General features: G+C 42.7%; 1 protein-coding gene across 3 annotated transcripts in view; it reads left to right on the top strand.

Moving 5' to 3' along the window:
• The window catches only part of xirp2a (xin actin binding repeat containing 2a), a 51,063-nt gene that overhangs the window by 25,735 nt on the left and 1,966 nt on the right, over positions 1-23,362 (top strand). The window contains exons 1-7 of one of the 3 annotated variants that reach the window (XM_031291565.2): positions 2,078-2,298; positions 6,261-6,418; positions 10,824-10,961; positions 12,620-12,706; positions 12,935-13,004; positions 13,356-13,459; positions 14,066-23,288. In XM_031291565.2, the coding sequence (XP_031147425.1) occupies positions 6,365-6,418; positions 10,824-10,961; positions 12,620-12,706; positions 12,935-13,004; positions 13,356-13,459; positions 14,066-23,288 (9,676 nt within the window). In that variant the 5' untranslated portion in view covers positions 2,078-2,298; positions 6,261-6,364. Of the gene's footprint in view, positions 1-2,077; positions 2,299-6,260; positions 6,419-10,823; positions 10,962-12,619; positions 12,707-12,934; positions 13,005-13,355; positions 13,460-14,065; positions 23,333-23,362 lie in introns of those variants that run through there. The other 2 variants (XM_031291563.1, XM_031291564.1) reach the window with 2 other exon arrangements.

Here is a 23,362-nt window from a genome sequence, read left to right as displayed (position 1 = left end):
CTTAGTGGTTTTATAGGACACAAATTAGCCCTGAAGATGTGATTGATGTTTGGAAATTGAAAATTAAGAGTGGTTTCCAATTTATTGGAAATTTACTCTAACAAATTAAACATACTAATCACATTCAGCACTCAATTTTCTGAAAGTTATTTTAGTTTGAAACTCACTTGAATTAGACTCATTCGGGACGTCAGTTTGGGGATATTCTCAGGCCCATTCATTAGGTATTCTACAGGAGTATGTTTATTTTCAGGGACAGGAAATCCATGTGCAATTTCAGCGGGATTATCAGCAGAGTGCAGCTTCTCCACAAGCCTGATAACCACGCTCTTCTAGTCGATGTGCTGGGGTGGGCTCCCGGAGAACACCTTGTGTTTCATATAGGAGGACAGTAATCAGTCACAAACACAGCAAAATATATGGAAAGAATAGACATAAATGATTCCTGCAGGGTTATAAATGCTAGAATCTCTATCACATTGTCAAGAAGGATGTAGGTTGAAAAAGAGTGAACATAAGGCCACAGGTTTAAAAGAGGACCTTTGCCATTGCTTTAGGGCAACATATGAGGAAAAAAAAAAGAAAGAGATGAAAACAAAGAGAATTATGATTTCCTTTCTTCCACTTATCTTAAAACTCATTACCTGTGTGTTAACCGTTGAAGGTTTCGGGCCTCTAGGCACTAAATTGTCTCACTTTGCGTTTGCCTGACCGTCCATCAGAGGAGCTGTCTTTTGAAAAGGGTTCAAAGACATTTTGATGGCAGACATACAGTGTACAAGATGTTTTTTTAGAGGGAGCAACAGTTTCACCTAGAAAGGTCACTCAGCTCGTCTTGGCAGAATGTTTTAAACCATTCACCACATTGAAAAAAAGTTGAGCAGCTTTTACAGGCAATATTTAACTCAGGGCCATCATGAGCATGTTTTTAAGATCTATACAAGAGCAGGTTTTCAACACATTGAATTGGAAAAGTGTTTCTCTGGAGAGATAATAATGTGTGAGAGGAGTTATTTTTCTTTTTTTTTTTTACCTTTTTTTATTCAAGGACATTTCATTAAGAATAAGACTTTTATGCATTGATTTACAGTAGAAGTAGTGGTAACACACTATGCTAATCAATAATGCACATAGAGAGACAGGGCTATGTAGGGAAAAGATATATTAGTATGACCTGGGCAAGTCAATTTCAATCCCAGCTGACATTTTGTGAAATATGCTCATTTGTTTACCTGCTAAGTGTTAGATGAGAAAATTGATACCACTCTTATGTCTGTACGCTAAATATGAAGCTAGAGCTAGCAGCTGATTAGTTTAGCTTAGCATAAAGACTGGGAGCAGGGGGAGACAGCTAGCCTGGCTCTGTCCAAAGTTCAAAAATATGCCTTTGAAGCACAGTAAAGTTTTGGTGTTACGATGCTGGAACTATTTCTTGACGAACAGCGGATGGGACTTCCTGCACTGATCAGCAAGAAATAGTAACGTAACTTCGTGTAAAACCAACGTGTTGTTTTTCACATCTCTGTTTTGTGTACTGATTAAATGAATGACTGTGGAGATGCTGTGTGTTTTCAACATTGGACAAAGCCAGACTTTGCTTCTAGTCTTAATGCTAAGATAGGCTAATCACTTCCTGACTTTACCTCTATATTTAGCGTACAGACAGAGTGGTATGGATCATTTCATCTATCATTTTCTAAAAATGTGGAACAATTCTTTAATCTGAACTTTATATCTTTCATTGTTTTGTTGCCAACATGTCATTGAATATATACAAGCCCTCTCACTTTCTGTCTGTAATGTTCGTGAAATCATGAAATACCTTGGTATTTAGCATGCTAACAAGCAGTGATTTCAAATGCCAAATGTCTCCCAGCGTAAATAAAGGATGTACCAAGTGTCTGTTTTCCAGCTCAGCACGTGGGATGTCTGTATCTATAAGACTACTGTGACATAAGGTTAAGGGCATGTTGGGTACCTCGATACTTGATACTAAAAAAAGCCAACCCACATCCACCTTCCCTCTCCCCCAAGTCACTCCTGTTTTTTTTTACGAAGGGGACTTCTAAAATAAAATCAGCTGTCACTGGACGCCTGGGCCTCATTGAGCTGTGGAGCACACTGCTGGAGCTGGTCTCCAAGCCTTACTGTCTGTCTCTGCCCAGGATTTGCTTTCTGTTTTGGGTTAAGGCTGGGCGACTAAGTCCATTTTCATTTTCTGGAGATCCAAGGCCCTTTTCTATTCCGTTGGATTCTATTGTTGTTTAACGTCAAGAGCAACTTACACAGTTAAATAAGGTAAGCAATGTATTACTATCAGTATTTCACTATTGTGTCGACATAAGCCTCACTGTCAGCACAGCTTACTTAAAGGGATTTTTTCACCGAAGCACAAGTGGAAGGAGACAAATTGAAAATGGTAGATGACATTTTGGCTGATAATGAATCGGTTTGATTTGCCCATGCTGCGCAGACATGAGGCATCTTTGGTGTAAAATGGGAAATAAGATGAAGTAGAGTGGCTGTTTTGTGTTGGAACATCAGGTGCTGGAGCCACATAGAGAATGAGACGTGATATTGCAGTACGTTTCCAGGATTCCACTAGGATTTGTGCTTAGTCATAAAACATGCATGGGCCCTTTCCGTTTCCTTCCACCAGACATAACCAGCAGCAATCTTATCCGGAATATTCTGAAAGCGTAGCAAATCGGAGACAAAGTGCTTAGCCTAGCATAAGGAAGCACCCGGGGGCAATCCAGCCTCCATGCAAAGAAGTTATTTTGATAGATTTGACAGCTCAATTACAGTGCCGGTTTTGTTTTCGTCTGTGAGAAAGAAATTGCCCTCCACGGCTGACATTCTCAATTAGTGTAGCTCGATCTGGCTCTCCTGTCAAACCTCACCAGCCAAAAGCTTGGGTCAGTAAGTACTGGACAGGAAATTGGGTTGCTTAAGGCTTCTGTTGCGAGGAAAGGGCAGAGAATGGTGGTGACACCTCTGTGATTAGGGGACGGCCTCTGCCTGACACAAATCTATGGGCCTTGATTTAGCTTTGAGCTACGGAGCCCTGCTGCCTTCTCATGCACCCTTAAACTCTGAAATTACTCTCTTGTTCTTTTTCACTCTCTCTTGGACACGTTCTCCTCTGTTGTCTCTCCCTAACACCCCGTGCCGCACTTCAACTCCTCACTTCTAGCTAGGTAGCGGTGCAGCACCTCACCTGGTCTGATCGCTTTAGCGCAGGAAGCGGCGAGAGACAGTGACAGGGAGGTCACTAGACCCTGGCTCGGCTTAATATAGCCACTGAGGCGTGCGTCCTGGTAGCGCCATGGCCTCCCCCATTGACTTTTCCCTGTCTCTCTTACTTCCATTACTCCCCGCCTATGCAATCACCTGCACTGCCTCTGTGGCATTGAAGAAAAAAGAAAATAATAATAGTGAGTGTGGAGGTAAATATGCCGCTAAGCAGTTCAATATGCTCTCGCACAAATGACTAAATGAAAAGGTTTTTCTGATATCAATACCACTCTGTAAACAGAGACTTTGTTTAATGCTAATTAAACATCAGTTGGTGCCAATTAGTGGCAGCATGGAGGAATGGTGACTTTCATAAGAAGTTCTTAAATTTGCCTTTTTACTTAGTTTTTTGTCCTTTTAGTTCTCTCTCACACACACACACGTCCACTTCCATAAATCTCCCTGTCACAGGGGAAAATGACGCTGCAGACAGAGCCGGGTTATAAAAAGGCTGAGTTTATTTTTTTCTTCTCCAGTCTTCCCCCCCCCCCCCCCCCGACCTCCTCAGAGCCCTGGTTACCTCACCTCCATGCTTTGGGAGCTTTGCATATGGCATTCCCTTCTCAGAAGCCAGAGATAGCCAGAGCGCTGTTGTCACCGCTCTCATAAAAAAGCCTCTGGTCTCTGCCTCTCTGACAGCTCCAGACCATGACGTGGACATTTGTCTTGGGTGATAAATGAGGGCATTATCCTTGCGTTTCTGTCAAAACGGTATTAGGTTACACCAAGGCCTCAGGTGTAGGATTTCTGACCCATATTTATAGGATGTTCAAACCCTCCATTTATTTTCAGATGCTGCTGTCTCCGGCAGCCTATTTCTGACAGGTTATTGGTTACACTAACATGCCGGACGTAGCAGAAAGCTAAAATAGTTGAGGGATGAGGAGAGCATGCTCTTGTCAGTCTAGTCCTGTCTTGTCTGTATTAAGGTCACACCAGTAATTGGCACAACAAAATGCATCCATGCATTGTTACAAAATATGTGGGAATAGAAGCTTGGCTATTTGCAGAGCTAGTTGCAACCATAGCTGGGGAGCTAACCGCAAACACACTATGACTCAGGAACATTCTAGTCCACTTTACTCGCATTACCGTAGCTCCCCAACCGGAATTTTTTTTATTTTCTCTGCACTTGTGCTATTTACCCCTTCTGATATTTTGTCCACAGGATTGTACATGGTTTTATTCAGTAAGGGGTTATTACAGAAGGAAAAAAAAAGCTCTCTCGGAAGCTAAGCAGCTTAAATCAATTCACTTTTGGGTTCTGTTTCAATTTTGGATGAATTCAGCGTGTTTTGTTCACATATGTAACAACAAAACCTTTTGAAATTCGCCGCAGCTCTGAATTCACGCCTCTGGCTTCTTCTCCATAGCAATGGCAACTGGGGCTCATGGGTATTGTAGCATTTAGAGCCGTCCACCACGCCAAACTGACAGAAGAAAACATGATTTCCCAGAATCAAAGTTTAAAAAAATTAAAACTGGTGGCCATAACATAAACCTATATGATATTTTCATAATCAGGAAGAGTCCTATTTATCAGTCTTGTTTAAACCGTATTTAAATGACAATACATCATTCATTTAATTTGATTATCAATCTACAACAAAATACCAACCGAACACATTCAGGACTAGCAGCTCCTCTCAGTACACAAACGCTGTTGGTCAATGACGCAAAGACACCCAACAGGGTGTGTTCCAATTCTTCATATTGATTATATGAACACCAGGAGAGTGTAGTGATATAGACAGTGGTGGAAGAAGTATTCAGATCCTTTACTTCAGTAAAAGTACTAATACCACACTGTAAAAATACTATGTTAAACAGTCCTACATTGAAAATGTTACTTAAGTAAAAGTATGTAAGTATCATCAGGTAAAAATACCCAATGCAGAAAAATCCTCACCTTCTAGAAACTACAAACGATCCAAATAGATCTAAATCTGTAAAGTAACTAGTAACTAAAACTGTCAGATTAATGTAGTGGAGTAAAAAGTACAATATTTCACTCTGAAGTAGCGGCGTCAAAGTAGCAAGTGATATGAAAAGAAAAGACTCAAGCAAAGTACAAGTACCTCAAATTTGTACTTAAGTACAGTACTTGAGTAAATGTAGTTAGGGACATTCCACCACTGGATATATATATACTATTAGTGGGCTAAGAGAAATGTTATGATAGCTTGCTTTGCACAGCCAAGCATGAACAGCATGTACTTTACCACTAAGCACTGAATCTCTTGCTAAGCTTTACAACAGCAGCAAGACTGGATCCATATGCATTTGAGAAGCAGCTGCTATAAGACTTTTCAGTCAGTTTTGAGGTGGAACTTCTATTGACCTCTTCTTTGAGCTAAAGTTATACTAGTATGCATACATGTGGAGAAAATATGTAATAATCTGAGGATTTCAAAATGTCAAAAGGTTGCAGCGTGAGCACATAATGAGAGAGAATCATTTCTATTTAGGGTCTTCTATCATCCCACGGTGTTGCTGCCCAGAGAGAGAGAGAACATGCCAAGAGTTAAAAGGTCCGGTGTGGGCGTATGCTCAGCCTTAATGGAGCCTTCTCTGGTTGCCTAATGATGCTTTTTTATGCAGAAAAGTCAAATGTAAAATATGTTGTCTTCGCTAATTGGCTATCCGCAGGGATGTGCTGAGCATTATGAAGTATCATACAGTAGTGCTTTGTGATTGATGAGTGTTCTGCTTCGGTTTCTTGTCAACATTTGTTGCGGATTGTTTGCCTTAAAACAGCTACAGTATTATCTTTAAAGTATCATCTACAGCAACTATGCAGATATATTTATTAAACTGGGGATTGTAAACAGTTCTAAAGGCAGAAAAAGTCAAGTCACCAACTACATAAAGCGTATACGTATGTTTATTTCCTTGTCATGGAACGTCAGTGTGATTATGTAATATCTTAGCAAGTTAAGGGTTATTTCTTTGTGTTTGTGTAGCTGCAGACAGCGCAGGTAGATCCACATCAGGACGTCCCAAGGACAGGGCCCCCAGCGCCGAGGAACAGGAGGACGAGCCGGTGTCTGTGAAAGAGCGGCTGGCGATGTATCAGGCTGCCGTGTCCAAGAAAGAAACCAGCAGCTCCTCTTCCGCTGCGGTAAGACGATACTTCCACATGGGTTTAAGAGGAGATGGCAGTGAGGACATGCAGGCAGCCAGGGAGATGGCAGACACTCACAGATATTGTAATAATACATTATGTAACAAAAGGTCAAAATGTAATACACTTATACTTCATTATGTAATAACACCCGCATTATGTAATAAGCTGCCACATTTTGTAATAAGCTGCCGCATTTTGTAATTAAAACCCTGAACGCCATATGTAATAAGTTTTGTGACTGCGTATTGACCAATGAAAGGTAATACTCATCTACTAAACAAATAGTAAATTTTTTTAAATTCATTTTGACTCACCATGATTCACGCTAGAATTCATAAAATAAACATGACAATGTTATAAAGAATGAATGAAGACATCCATTTTGGGTGGTTATTACATCATGCGCCATATTACATTTTTCGTAAAAAGTTATTAATTATTAATGTAATCATTTATTACAAAATGCGAAAGAAATTTATTACAAATTGGGTTCAGGTTTTTATTAAATAATGCGGCAGATTATTACATAATGAATGGGAATATTTTCTATATTTTGTCATTTTATTACATAATGCGTTATTACATAATGCGTTACTACATAATGCGTTATTACATAATGCGTTACTACATAATGCGTTATTACATAATGCGTTGTTATTACATAATGTGCTGTTACAGGATTCAATTATTAGATTGACCATGTGGCATTGCTGATGTTTATGACCATTTATTTCTCCCAAAAGTATACATCTGCTGTCACTGAACACTGTCCTGCTTGTAGGCTACTTTGTTGAAGAGAAAAATTGGAGGGGGGGCACAGGGCTCTGGTGGGATGGCAGCATTATTTGTCAAAGTGTCATAAAACTCAGTACATGATGGGAAAACCAAACCTCTGGAGTGTGTATGGGAGTCAGAATGAAGCATGTATTTCATATAGGGCCGCTGTTTCAGCAGGATATATAATTAATTTCTCAACAACAATTTTAGGCAGTTTTTCCAAATGAATATGTTATTTGAATGTAGAATTACTTACAGTATAAAGTTTATGCTTATATTAATTGTATATGTATTACTGGACCCCTGACATAAAAAGCAGCTCATCTGGCTGAATTCCATTTGCTCCAGCCGCTAAGGTCTTAATTACGTCATCTGGTTGTGCCCTCTTCTTCTGCAGTGGTATCATGTTTTTTTGACTGGAGAATAGGCGCCAACTACTGATTTCTCAATATACCAACTCCTAATAATCGCATAACGGTAGTGGATGGAAACATTCGCATTCATTCGCATTTTCTTTTGCCAATTTTATCAAAATTCGGTTAAAATTTGCGATACATTTGGATGGAAACCTGACTATTGAGTTGATAGCATTTCCACCAACGAGACATTTTGTCTCTAAGCTCTAGGTCTAGGCTCATAGGAGTAAAATTATCCAATATTTCACAAAAAACCAAGTCGAGAAAATTAATATATATATATATATATATATATATATATATATATATATATATATATATTTATGTAGCAGAACTTAGTTATTTCTTCTTTCTTCTACTGTTAATCATCTCCCGACCCCTAGGTTGGAATAAACTGCCAATGGTATATGCCCTATATATTAATATTAACAATTTAATACTGTAATATATGATAAATACATTACCCACAGGGGCATTTTTCTGCAGAACCAGTACTTTTACTTTTAATACTTTAAGTCCATTTTGCTGATAATACTTCAGTAAGATTTGGAATGCAGGAAGTTATTAGCTTGTAACTGAGTGTATGTATGCACTGGCAACATACAGAGAGGGATAGCTACACACACACACACACACACACACACACACACACACACACACGCACAAAAGCATCAACAACCATGTCAAAGTCGTTTTAACTGCATCTGTAAAGAGAGAGAAAAAAAAGTGTATTTTGCAGCAAATTCAGAAAAACTCACACAGTTTTAATTAAACACAAAAACATGTCTGAATATCCCTGAGTCATTCATCATTAGCAAGAACAAAAAAGCCTCAGTGGCTTGAAGAGCCTGAATGCACTGAATGAACCCAATAATTCAACTGTTTGAGCAGTTAGTAAGCCAAGGCCACTGCAGTAAGCCAGCTCCGTATCTAAAACAAAGCCTTTCCCGACTGGAGCATGTCTGTTCTCTCCTGTGCTCTGCAGCTACAGGACATAACAGCTTGTTTCTTATTTACTAAAAAACCACACTGAGGTTTTGTGCAGATTAAACTGAATTTAATCTGCGGGAGATATTAGAAAATAGAGGGAGGAGGAATTACAAAGTATACAAATATCTAATGCACCTGATTTGTTAGTGCTGACTTACCACTGTGACAGAGGAGATGAATGTCTGAAATGTGATATGTGAGGAAAGCAGGTGTTAAATCCTCAGCACGGTTTGGTCCAGTACTTGAGCTTGTTGTGTCGAACACTGGATCAAAATAACTATGTTTTAGTGTAGGTCTGTCAGCTTTAAAAAAGATACCTGTACCTGCTCCTGATGATAGATTTATAGTAAAACCAAAAGCTTGACACTGTAACATCATCCTCTGTGTCCTTTTTTGTTTTTGGAGTAACTCTACTCTTTTAAGATGTATCTTTCGGTGGATCCCCTGGTTTCTGATCAATCATCATAGCTTTAGGGTTAAATACAGTCTATCCAAGCCTCACATCCAATTCTTGAATCTGTTGGTCCGTAAAGTGATGAATAATCGATGCCCAGCATGTCAATCACGAGGCCACGCTGTGGCGTGTTAACACAGGGCAACCTGCCACCTTCTGGAGTCTTTGAACATGATGAGACACACCATCTGCATGCTGTGTTTTACAGTAATTAGAAAAAAAGTGGTGATAAAAATCAGCGACAAGGGACTCAAATATAACTGAAGTTAAATTAGAAATCTTAAGATAAAGAATGACAAACATTCAAAAACTAATTAAGAGTGTAGTTACAGCAATAACTGAAAGTTGTCCTCCACTATGCAACTTGGTGGTGACTTTCAGGGAGTGCATTCACTGTTAGCTGCTCACAGGTCTGCGTAGTAACAAGCCACTCAAGGCCAAGCTTTACAGCCGATTCAGAACAGATGAGACATGTTGTTAACATAACACAGAGCTATCATCCAGCAGCCCTGTCTTCTAATATCTGTACATATTTATACTACTCAATTGCAATGGTAAATACTGGTAAGATTCCCTGCTCTTTGAACCTGTCTGAATGCATGCTCAGTGGACATTATGTCATTATATATGTATTTTAAATGAGAGAGGTTTATTTCATGGTATATCAATGCAGCAATTGTACCCAGAAGTGGTAAAATATTGATGATGATGATATTGATAACATGTTGCCCTGTCACTGACCTGAAGTCCTCTGCAATAACTCGCAAATTGCATTGTACCCCTCATTTGCATTAAAAAAAGGAAAGGTGATGGGTGATTATGTTCAACACACACACACACACACACACACACACACACACACACACACACACACACACACATACACACACACACACACACACACACACACACAGCAGTAAGCTTCTTCTTATATTGCAGTTTCCCAGAAGCTATATATGCAGACGCCTACACATAAATGTTTTATTAGGAAAGTAATTGACAATCCCAAAAGGAGATTATTGTATCAAATAGTCAGTGAGCATTCCTGCCCAGATCTCGTAGTGTGAGGTCTGCATCCTCCATACTGATTAGGTTTAGAAAGTCTTCTTCTTTGCAAAGAAACCAGGCTTTTGTACTTTCCAGTTTTAAGGATTCATTCCTTCTGTAGCTCAATAAAATGCATTGAAAAGCTTTTTTTTCTGTTCCATTTAAGTGACTTAGTAAGGCTTATCTGAAATACTGAATATCCTGTTGATGTTTCACGCTCCGTTGCATATAGAAATGGAAAAAGTAAATCCATTAAATTTAGGTGCCTGCTATATTAGCTATTGCTATCATTATGTAGGTTTTATATCTATTCAGCTAGCTGTGGTCCTCAGTAGTATCACCAATATGTCACTTTGTTTGCATTTGACTTCTATCTCTCAGTATTTTTAAAGGTACATTACAGTCAATGACCTTTTGCCTTTTACACCCCCTAGAGGATTGTAACGGAACCATCTTACTCCACTGTTGATGTTTAGCATTCATGTCACGTTTAAAAGAACACCAACACTGCTTCTAAAAATCATTAGCATAATCACCTTAACATTAGTATAAGTGAATGTATAACATATTCACAATCAATGAAAGCAGAGATGGGTTCCAATCCAATCTCCTAAAACTCCAATTATGTAGTTTTACAGTGTGTTTAATCTATAATCTATCTGGTATCCAGATGGGTTTCCAGGTGTATTTCACGTTATCTGTTTTCTGCTGATAGGTGATGGACGAGTCGGAGGCTTGTTCACTGCCTGGCGGCCTGGCCAGTGTGAAGAAACAGTTTGAGAAGCAGGAGTTTGCCTCTTCGTCCTCTCAGTCCAGCGTCGCCCAGTTTCACTTTGAGCAGAGAACTGTCCAGGTAAGAATGGAATCACGGTCACTGCTGAACAGGCTTTTTTTTTTTTGAAAATTGTCTGCAATGAGCATGAAGCGATGTGATAATACCATCATTTTATATGCAACTTCTCCATAGATAATTAATTATTAAAGATAGTGAGGGCCATTTGTATCCTTCCTAATTAAAGTCAACGGACTTTGAAAGACAGAGCTGCAGTGGTAAAGTGTAACTAAGTACATTTACTCAAGTACTGTACTTAAGTACAAATTTGAGGTACTTGTACTTTACTTGAGCCTGTTCTTTTCATGCTACTTTCTACTTTTCTCCACTACATTTCAGAGGGAAATGTTGTACTATTTACTCCACTACATTAATCTGAAAGCTTTAGTTACTAGTTACTTTTCAAATTAAGATTTTTGCACACAAAACACATGTAGTTTATAAAACACAATGTTTTATTATACATTAAACTACGCAACAATATAACTGTCTACAAGTACAGCTGAAATGATTAGACAAGTAAACACTTAACTGTTTTGATCATTTCCTCTTTCTAAAATGTGAGGATTTTTTAGTACATTTTCCTGATGATACTTACATACTTTTACTTAAATAACATTTTCAATGCAGGTCTTTTACTTGTAATAGAGTATTTTTACAATGTGTTATTAGTACTTTTACTTAAGCAAAGGATGTCAATACTTCTTCCACCCCTGCTGAGCTCTCCTTTCTGTTCACAAGCTCAGAAGTGAGAAACGCATAAATGCCACTGAATGATTTACATTCTACTGTAGCTCTACATTGGAAAAAACATGGCTGGTTTGGCTTTGAGGCGTTCATGTACTGTAGGTCAAATCAAAGAAGGGCACCTTGAACTGTGCTCGAATATGTGGCACTGTCATCGAGTGTGTGAGGAAAATGTCAGAACACGTTAGCAGCCTGGCGCGGGGCCAGATCACAGTGAAGTAAGGTCAATTCTGCCCCTCCGTGCATTCTCCCCATCTGCTCATTCAGGCGGGAAGCAGAGTGGATTCATCGAGCGCTCAAGGACCTTGCTGAATGCTAAATTTTACAGAGGGGTTCGTGAGGGGAAGTGTCTGTTTGATCGAGTTATTGCTTCTGTGTGGCAACAGCAAGTCACTTTCAGCTCAGGTTTTTCCTCACAGGTGTAATATCCTTGTTCTGGTTTAAAAACTGGTTATACATCAGGAAAGATATTATTATTCTGACATAAGTGGTTTGAGAAGTGAAGAGCACATCAAACCCTCCATGTATTTTTCATGTTAACAGCAGTGAATGCAAGCTGAAATATTATATTTCTCTTTCATCTCGTTCAAATTGCATGAATCTCACTGGTGGAAAATGGCTGATGTAGTTTTGTACAGTTTTTGTAATCAATTGCTTTTCCTCTCACACACTGAGTTCCTCCTTAATCAGTAGTTCCCTAGAAAGCAGTTCTTTAACAGGAAAACATTTGCTGCAAGCCACAGAAGGGACTATTAAGCTTTTTCACAATATAAAAATGACTTACTCACCTCCTGTTTTCTTACAGCTCACAGTCATGCTGTGATAAAACCGTGGCGTGTGTGTCTGTTTTTGTGTGCATTTTGTCATCACATTTGTGCATGTGATGTCAATGTGAGAGGGGTTCCATGTTCCCATTTCTCTGTGTTTGACAGGAGATGTCAAGCTCCTCAGAGGTGACAGTGAGAAGCAGTGCCAGAGAGGTCCTTCCCACCACAACCCTCTTTCACAACCAACAAGAGGTACTGGCTGTGACAATTGTCATTTGTTCACTAGCTGTATTGCAGCATCTTTCCACTGACGCGCTGCTAATAACCCCAGTTCTTTGGTTATTTCTGAACTTTCTGTCGCACTTTATGTGCCCTATATAGACAAATTGCCTCATGCTAAGCTTTTAAATTCTCACCGATTGAAAACAGTTGGAGGCTGCAGTGCACATGCCAGTATACTAATGATTTACCTTTTCACAGGTGATCCATGATCAAAGAGTCCACCAGAACAATGTGGCCGCCAGTTACGGGAACCATTACGCTGAAACAGGTTATTCCGCTCATTGCTTTTATATTATAATTTGCACGTTTTTATCACAGCACTGCTTGTGTCCTGTATATTAATGATTGTTCCCACTACAGCTGAATAAGGGATGAGCTATGGAAATGAGTTGGAGTGCAGATGATTTTCTTTACAGTGCATAGCAGCAAATCTAATCAGGGCAAAGTCAGGACGGTAAAATATTGGAAAGTGGAAATTGGGCAATCACCGCTGCATGGTTTCAGAAAATGAAAACTACTCAGGTTTTTAATGAAATGATTTATTTCTCTGTCCAATCCCCCTGAGCTCCCTCACTGCGAATGACTTAATGAGGCAGCCTTCTTCTTGTGTCTAATTCAGTTATGCTCGTCGGAGGAGAGGACCTTCCAAAGGTTTCCACTCAGGCTTTGAAGCAGCAGTATGAAAAAACGATTGTGGAAGCCACACCAGCCAAGGAAATTAAGGTAATGATGCTGTCTGTTTATCCAAATATATAATAGTTTGGATTTTTCAGGAGGTATCAGTATGAAGACGAGGCCATATCATGAAATCATCAAAAGAAAATTGCTCATGCTATGAGTTGATTGAGAATAAATTGAATTGGATCAAAGACCACATGTCATTACACAGCCAACGTATGAAGCTTTTTCAAGCTTGTCAAAAGGGAAACCCAGATTCAAACTCTTGTTACTGTCTGCAGTTAAAGTGATCGTCAATGAATATTTCAATCAAGTCAGTAATAAGGAACATCACTGAAAATGTCTGGGTTTGACAGACTGGAGATGTGTCTGTATTTGTTGATTTACATCCAAATTAGTTTTGTATTTTGGTGCTTCTCAATTTGGAAAATAAATTTGACTCAGCTGCACAAGTCCTAGAAATAACATGTATAATGATTATAATTTTAGGATGAAAGTTGATACTTCCTTTTCCAGAATTACTCTGTAGCTGTAGTTCAAAGATTTCATTCCATTTCTGTGCTTTTCATGACACAAAAAATCTTCAAATTGTACTTAAAAACAACCCTCACTGTCCCTCTCTCCTTAACCAAAACCACATATGAACCATAGGTTGATGTGGATTTCAACCAATTCCAATGGGCACCAGTTAATCAGTCCTCCAAAGCTTCAACCATGACGAGCTATGACACCTCTTCCACCGTAAAGACTGCCGCTGCCTCGTCAGTAGCGTCTGCCTCGTCAGTAGCTCATGAGATGACGGAGCACTTCCCTCCCCCGCCTGCAAACCTGTTGCAGGAAACCCCTCAGTATGTTTCATCCCAGTGTCAGGAGCCAGCCTCCCAACATAAGCACACTGTTACCAAGGAGCAGTACTTTAAACACAAGAGCATGGCTGAACTCAAGCGCATCTCCAAGCACATTCATCCAGAGGTTCGCAAGAACCTCGAAGAGGAGTTCTTGAGTACGCTCACTAAAGCAGAAAAGGAGGCTTTGGAAAGCGAGGAAATAGTGGGAGACGTCCAGCAGGCATGCTATATGTTTGAAAATGACGGCAACGGCTCGAGTAAGTGTTCAAGCCCCGACAGGGATGATCTGGAATGGGAGGAGATCCTTAGAGGCGAAGTGCAGTCCATGCGCTGGATGTTCGAGAACAAGCCACTAGATACGATCAAAGATGACACCCCAGATGAGGACGAGGTGAGGAATATTGCGCAGCAGGAAATCATTGCTGGCAAAGATGTCCGACAAACAGCTTGGATGTTTGAGACTCGGCCCATGGATGCTCTGGGGACAGAGGCTTCAAATTCAACTGAGCAGTCACAAAAGTCAGCTGAGCTCGCGAGAGGAGATGTCCGCACTGCTACATGGCTTTTCGAGACGCAGCCACTCGATTATCTGAATAAGATCTACCAGGAAGACGAGCAGGAGACGGATGCTGTCGCCACCAAAAGCATCACAGGCGGAGATGTGAAAACCGCTAGATATCTCTTTGAGACCCAGCATTTGGATTCCCTAGGTAAAACCGAGACCATTGAGGAGAGTCACTTCTTGAACCTGAAGTCTGAGCTGGAAGAGATAAAAGGGGATGTGAAGACAACCACTCGCATGTTTGAGACCCATCCCATGTGTGTCATCAGGGGGGATTCGGGAGAGATGCTAGAGATCACCACCATCCGCAGGGAGGAGACGGAGAAGGGAGACGTCAAGACATCACGCTGGATGTTTGAAACCCAGCCTCTGGATATTATTAACAAAGACCCCGCGATGGTGAAGCTGATATGTGGTATATCCATGGAGGACAACATTCAAGGCGGTGTGAACAAAGGTAGATGGCTTTTTGAGACAAAGACCCTTGACACTATTAAGGATGAGGAATGGGAGAGTTCCAGGAAGCAAAAAGAAGACATAATCGGTGCTGATGTGAGGAGGCACTGTCTGGTTTTCGAGACTCAGGCTATGGATACTCTGAAAGACAACGCCAATGCTAGACCTTTACTTTCAGAGGAGATTGTAGGAGGCGACGTTCAATCAGCCAGGCATCTGTTTGAAACAGTACCCATGGAAAATCTGAAAGAACTGCTCGAAGTGGGAAAACTTAAGAAAACGGTTGCATCTGAAGAAGAAAAGGGTGATGTGAGGCATCAAAAGTGGGTTTTTGAGAGCCAGCCACTGGAGAATATAAGGGAAGAGAAGAAGGAGATTACAAGAACTGTGAACGTTGAAGCTCTAGACAAAGGAGATGTGACAAACTATAAAGAAAGGTTTGAAAGCATGGATTTAAGTAAGTGTGAAGGAACACAGAGAATTCAGGTTGAAGGTGTCACAAGTGGATCCGTCAAATCCAACAGAGTTCTTTTTGAATCTTCCCCTATGTATGCTATGCAGGACAGCTCTGGCCATTACCACGAGGTGAGGACCGTGAGGCGTGAGGAGATTGTGAAGGGTGACGTGCGCAGCTGCAGATGGATGTTTGAAACCCGTCCTATCGACGAGTTTGATGAAAGCATCAATAAGTTTCAGATCATAAAAGGTATATCCAAGCAGGAGGTTGAGTCAGGGGATGTCAAAACAGCCAAGTGGTTGTTTGAAACTCAACCGCTTGATGCCATTAAATGTTCCAGTCATTTTGAGGATGAAGACCATAAAACTAAGGAAAATATTGAAATTGAGAAAGGGGACGTTAAGACTTGCAGGTGGCTATTTGAGACCCAACCGATGGATGTTCTGTATGAAAAGGTGGAAAAGAGCGAGGTCGACATCGAGAAAGTTCAAAAAGGTGATGTCAAAACGTGCACTTGGCTCTTTGAGACCCAGACACTTGACAACATACGCGACCATACAGAGTCTGAGACCATTCTGAAAACCTGCACTGTAAATCAAGAGGACGTCCAAGGAAAAGATGTGCGACTGGCCCGCTTCCTCTTTGAAACAGAGAACCTGGAAAATATCACAGGCGAGGACAGCGCCTCTTTCAGGAGGGTGACGGAAATCGACATCCAGTCGGGCGATGTTTCCAGGATGAAGTGCATCTTTGAGAATCGCTCCTCTGACATTATGAGCTCCACCTCTGAGGAAACAATGCAGAGGTTGAAGACACAGCAGGCCGAGGACATCCAGAGGGGAAACGTGGTCAACTGTACCTGGAAGTTTGAGCATCAGCCTATTGATGCCATCTGTGACGATTCTAAAGAGGCGAGGGAAAGTCGCACAGTGACTGATGTACAGGGGGGTGACGTTGACAAAGGCCGCTTCATTTTTGAGACATTCTCTCTGGATCAAATTAAAGAGGAGTCCACTGAGAATGATATTTCTAAACACACTAGTATCTTTAGAGATGAAGTAGAGAGGGGGGATGTGAAAAATTACACCATGATGTTTGAAACTCAGCCGCTGTACGCCATCTGCGACAAAGAGGGCCATTATCATGAAGTAACTACAGTTACCAAAGAAGAAATCATTAGAGGGGATGTGGTGGGGGCTCGGTGGCAGTTTGAGACAAAGCCTCTGGATTCAATTAGAGACTCAGAGGAGGTCTATGTTATTAAAGCTGTGACTGAGGAAGGCATTAACAAAGGAGACGTCAGCTCTGCAAGGTGGAGGTTTGAAACGCAACCTCTGGATGAAATTACAGAGGAAATAAAAGTCAGGTCGAAAACAGTTGCAGATATCCAAGGAGGCGATGTGAAGACAAACAAGCAGCGATTTGAGACTGATGAGATGTCCCAAAAGTACATCAGAACCGTTAGCGTGAGCGAAATCCAAAAAGGCGACGTCAGATCTGCCACGTGGATGTTTGAAACGCGCACAATGGATGAGATCCATGGCGAAGGCGCAGAGTATGATGGCATGGAGAGAGTGACAAAAGAGGAAGTGATGAAAGGAGATGTCAAACAGTCTGTGTGGCTCTTTGAGAAGCAGCCTCTTGACAGCATCAGAGAGACTGACGGCACAGAGCTGGTTTCCACAAAGGAGGAAATCCCACAGGCCGATGTGAAGACGACAACATGGCTATTTGAATCCACTCCGTTCCATGAATTCAACGAGAGCAGCATGGAAAAGACAGAAATAATAGGTAAAAGCATCAAAGAGACACTTGAGGAGCTTTATTGTCAGAAAATGGTGGACTCCCAAGGTGTTCTTATTGAGGCAGATGAGATCGGCGATGTCCGCATGGCAAAGTATAAACTCATGAACCAGGAGGCTCCACAAATCCAAAGAGCAGAAATTATCCGAGGGGATCTGAGCAACATAATGATGAACCTCCTAAACCGCAGAGAGCTCACGGAAAGGGGGATAACTATTGACAGCGAGGAGCGGGGGAACATCAACACCACAGTGAAGCAGCTATTCAACCAGGAAAGGGAAATCAATGTGGAGAAAGAGGAAATTGTCCGCGGTGACATTCAAGAGGCCGTAAACAATCTGCTCAAGAGCGAAGGCTCCTCCAAGCGTGGCATTCTGATTCAAGAGGATGAGAAAGGAGACGTGAGGATGACTATCTATTCCCTCTTGAATAAAGGGGAGAGGGCTAGCATGGAGAAAGAGAATATCATTCAAGGAAATGTGAGCAGAACCCTTCATCGTCTTCTCTCCAACTCAGGAGCGGATGACTCGAAAAGTATAAAGGTGGGAGACACGGAGAGGGGTAATGTCAGCTTTTACTCCACATGCATCGAGTCGGGAGCCTTGGATTACCTGAAGCAGCTTCAGTACGGACCCGATGACGCTCAAGGAAAGATGGAAAAGGAGACTATCATAGGTGGTGACGTCGAGGTGACCAAAATCTTGCTGCAGAAGAATCAGCAGCAGATTGGTCGCACGGTGGCAAAGGACGACATAGTTCCTGGCGACGTACACAGCAATGTTAAAGTCTTTATGACGGAGCCTGCCGTTGCCTACAGAAATCTAGAGAAAAGGGATATTGTTAAAGGTGACTTGAGTGCAGCCCTGGATTCACTGACTCAAGCGATCAATCAGAAAGTGGTAATAGAGAAAGAGAAGGTGGTCAAGGGGGACATCCCCACTACTTTGAGGTCTCTGGAGGAGGCCCAGCATCAAGCCAAAGAAATGGAAAAGCCTGAAATTGTCAGGGGAGACATCAGAGGGGCTCTCGAGTCACTGGAGAAATCTGCGACCGCCAATACGGAAGCAACTGTTGAAGATCTAGTGCCAGGTGATATCAAAGGGACCCTGAAGTCTCTGGAGGAGGCAAAGAAAGCGGTGAAAGAGATTGAAAAAGAGCAGATTCTCAAAGGAGACATCCACATTGCCATGCAAAGCTTACATGAGGCAACAAGCGCGAAGAAGGTTTACCAGCATCAAGTGAGCGAACAAGGGGATGTCAAAGCCACTATTCAGCTCTTGCTAGAACCCACGACTTCTCCCAAAATGCAGCGCAGGGGGAGCATGGAAGGAGATGTGAAAACATCTATAAAATGTCTTTATGAAGGACAGGAGACAACGCAGGTGGAAAAAGAGGAGGTAGTAAAAGGGGACGTTAGAGGGGCAATAAAGAATCTAATGCATAGAAAACAATATTCAAATGTGAAACGCATGCATCTCCCCAAGAAAGCAAAAGTGCCTGTGAAAAATCCATTAACTGTAAAGCAAGCGGAGCATGAATGCTTACATGAAGCCAAGAGTGAGAGTGCAGCAGTCAATCCAGCCCCCGCTGTGAAAAATCTCTCTCAGAGCGGTGAGTCACAGAAGCACACACAGAGGCACCACGAAAGCAAATCAGTGAAAACACAGGTAATAACCCAAGAGGACCACTCTGTTACTGTAGCCAAAACAGACAGTACTGCTGGGGCCTCTCAACACAAGAGCATGAAAGAACAGAAACAGAAAGCGCCGCCCCCGCAGAAAACACACGCTCCTAAGCCTATTACGATAAAGAATAAACAGATGACTAATAATGATCACACGGAGACGAAAGCATCGGATGTGAGTGTAATGAAAGAGGTGCAAAACACATCACAGACCAATATTTCAAACAAGCAAATGTGTGAAACAAAGACAATCAAACAGGTGCAGACTACAGTGACGGAGAAAACTGTCACGCACAAGCAAAATGTATCCGAGCAAATGTCTCAAAAGCAAACGGAGAGTAGGGCTGTCACACAAAAGCATGACATAAAAAATATGAAGAGTGATTACCGGAGCCTTGACATGAGAGGGAAAGGGGTAATCAAAAAGGCGAAGCCGGAGATTCACTTCCCCCCTCCTCCCTCTTCCCCACCTCCACCCTCAGAGTCTGAGCTCTCCCTCCCTCCGCCACCATCACCAGTGCTGGGGAGCCCAGTGTCCCCCCCGTCTATCATGAGGCAGGACAGCGACCTCCCACCTCCACCGCCTCCGCCTCCCATGGAATGCAGGTCTGACCCTGACTTTTTCCCTCCTCCTCCACCTCCTCCGCCTCCGCCCTCTGTGGGTGGACAAGATTTTCTCCCTCCGCCTCCCTCGCAGCAAGAGCTTAGCGCAATGCCTCAGCCTCCGCCTGCAAAGCTGGGCAAACCCATTGGCAAGCCTTTATTCAAAGTGCCCAACCAGCCAGAAACACAGAAGCAGCCCGTATATGTTAAACCCAAATGGCAGAAAAAGCAGCCAACTCCTCCACCACCTCCACCACCTCCACCTCCACCACAGCTCCCTCCTGATCAAGCAGAAACGGCGTCAACAGAGCGGGGAAAAGCAGCTCAAGTTCAAGAAGTGAAAAAGGAAACTAGCCAGCTGATCGAAACAAGCAAGCAGATGCAGTCTGAATTATCAACAGCGTCGACAACAAAAATACCAAGCATCCCGGCTGTGAAACCAAAAGAGAGCCCACAGCCACCTAAAAAAGTGTTTGTCCCTCCTATTAAACTGCCTCCACCTCCTGAACCCGCTCCAGCCTCAAAGCCTAGGCCTTACGCTCGCAAATTTAAAACCCCGCTCATGCTTGCAGAGGAACGGTATCGGCAACAAACGGAGAAAGAAGAAATAGTGAGGAGTAATGTCACAACTCCCACTTCTCCGCCAATTAATATACCATCCACTGCTGCCAGTCCAGAGCCTTCTGCAACACACAACACAGAGACACAAGTGACCATGGAAGCGACAAAAGCAAAGAGCGAAGAAGCCAAGAGCGTTTCCAAAGAACCGCCTGCCAAGAAAACCCCTTCCCAGATCCCTTTGAGCAAGCCCTTGATCTCAGTGGTAAATAAGAAATCAGCATCTGGATTTACAAATGTGTCCTTAGATAAAAAGCATGTTGCCAGCGAGCACTCCTCAGAAAAAATACTTTCCTCAACTGATGTTAAAAAGAGTCAAACCGCACCCCAGAATCAGACTGTTTCTCCTACTCAGTGTCATCGCGAGTCCTCAAATATTGAGGTCCAGTCATGCTCGAGTGTGATCACTTCTTCAGTCAGCGAACAGCAGCAGTTTATTAAGGAATCCAGCAGCAAGTCTATCGCTGCCACACAGAGTGCTGTCCAGCAAAATGTAAATCTTCAAAGCCAGACTGCGGTCACATTGAAAGCTGAAAATGTAAAGAATATTAATGTGCCTCTGACACAGGAGGGGAAAATAGGTCCCTCTCAACCCACTAAAATTCCAAAGGTAACTCCAAATTTCAAGGTGAAAACCTTTAAGATGCCAACAGAGAAGAGAGAGGAGAAATGTGACAGTGAAATGAAAAGTGAAATGCATTTACAGCAAGAGAAAAGCAATGTGTCACCGAAAAGTGAAACGAAAGTGTATCAGAAAAGCAGCCAGCTGACTTCAGCGAGAACCGAGATGAAAACAGAAATGAAAGAAAAGGAGAAGAAAAGTCACGTGAGCCCACCTATAAAGGGAGTTGAAGTGGACATTAACGTGGAAAAGGGAAAGCCGGTGCAAAGGAATGAGAGTGAAGTAAAGCAGTCACCATCAGTTACTGTTTTAATGCCTAAGGTGGCTAAGATAACATCTGCAGCAACTTATCAAGGCCATGTATCTGTCTCCCACAGTCAGCAGAGCATGAAGGCAGAGCACATTCAAAAACACGAGGAGGTGGTTGTGACTGAGAGTGTGGTACAGCAATGCCATCAGAGGCAAGAGGATGTTCAGGTGCAAAAACAAAGCAAGGTACAAGCAGCAGAAACAAATAAAATGCAGATAAAGGCTGTAAAGTCAAAAGGTGAACCTAAGGATGTGTCTGTGCGAGGGACTGGGAAAGCGGCCCCTAAAGACGAGGCTCATTCAGAAGAAATCACAGATTTGGAGAAATGTAATATGATGCAGAAGCTACTTGCTCAAATAAAAGAGCTTGAGGGCACACCAAGCAAAATAGACTCCAACACTGTTAGGATGATTATGAGCGAACTCCCTGACTGGGCCATGGGCTCAGACGAGAAAAAGAATTTAAGTGAAATTGCTAAACACCAAAGTAAGAAAAAGCTGAAAGAAATGATGGTCTATGTGAAAAATATGTTTCAAGCAAAGCTCAAATTTTTGGAGGAAAACTCAACCGTTGTGGAGAAGCAGGGGAAAGAAAAAGAAGAGCCGCCAATGCCTCCGAAACCAGACAAGAGCGTTATCAGTGGAGCGACTGCGAAGATATCAAAGATCAGTATCGGCTCATCCAAAAGTGAAAAGAAAGTAGTGGAAGAGAAAAGATCACTGCAAGAGAGAAAAGTGTATCAGGAGATGAGTGATGCGGCTGATCCGAGAGTGTCCTCCCCGTTAGCAAGTATACGCACTCCGTCTCCCACTTTTATAAGTATTGAGTCACGGAGGATCGACTCGCCGCTCAGAGTGACCCCTTCTCCTCCACCCTACAAGTCAGTCGGGACACCTCCGCCTCCTCCTCGCAAGTCATACACCCCCACATGTAGCTTCAGCAGGGCCACGCCGTCTCCCACCCTGAGCCGCTCGGAGAAGCTGATGAAACTGCGGGACACCACCTCCAAGCTTTCCCGCGGCGTTACCCCTCCGCCTCTAATGCCGCTGTCAGAGTGCTTCGCAGCTGAAAGAGAGCAATCCTCCCCGTTTAGCGACAGGGCGACTCCCATAGACGGAGATGAGCAAAAGTTGGTGGACGTCGCAGAAATGGGGGACTCCATGATGACTGTGAGGGATAAAAAGTCTTTCTTTGAGGAGGCGCAGAAGGCAGAGGTGAGCAGGACGTACATGCGGAAGGATCCTATCGATATCCCCGAACGTTTGGGACCCGACGCCGAGGAAGGCGCCCAGGCTGTGACTATAGACCTTCTGAAAGAGGATCTCCCCAGAGTTGATCTGTCGAAGCTGGTGAACAGATTTGAATCCCCACAACCCAAAGTCTACGCCAGAAAGGAGCCTATTGCCATCACCGAGAGGCTGGGGAGTGATACAGAGGATGCAGAGGCTGACCCACCAAGAACTGAGGAAATCCCTTCATTCAACGTTAAAGCAATAAAGGATGTGTTTGAGACCGGCGAGCATAGTTCACAGGCTGCCCGAGAGTTGAGAGAGCAGATAGAAAGAAGAGAATCTGAATCAGCTTGTTCCGTATCGGGGGGGCACTCTGAAATGACAGCAGTCACCGAGCAATTCTGCAGCATCGACGACTTCGGAAACCTGATAAGTGAGACGAGTGAGATGCATTCGGAGAACTCCCTGACCCGCGGTAACCCTCCGTCCTACGCTGACGTGGTGAGAGGCAATGTTCCAACAGTTGGCGTGCCCGCCGAGGCCTCCGCCGAGGAACTGCTAAGAAACTTCCAGCAGTCGTGGGCTGAGAGCCAAGGAGTTTTCCAGAACCTGGGTTTCAGTGTCACAGAGCAGAGGACTTCGCAGATTGTGACGCACCAGCAGGAGACTGTCGTGACGGGTAAACCGAGCTGTGCAGCATGAGGATACTAAACAGGCGTGACGGTGTGTTTAACATGCATTGTGTGTGAGAAG

Source organism: Sander lucioperca, chromosome 24 (assembly GCF_008315115.2).
Source record: "Sander lucioperca isolate FBNREF2018 chromosome 24, SLUC_FBN_1.2, whole genome shotgun sequence".
NCBI classification, from domain to species: Eukaryota; Metazoa; Chordata; class Actinopteri; order Perciformes; family Percidae; genus Sander; species Sander lucioperca.
The sequence above is the reverse complement of the archived record's forward strand: the minus strand, read 5'-3'. Positions and strand labels throughout refer to the sequence as shown.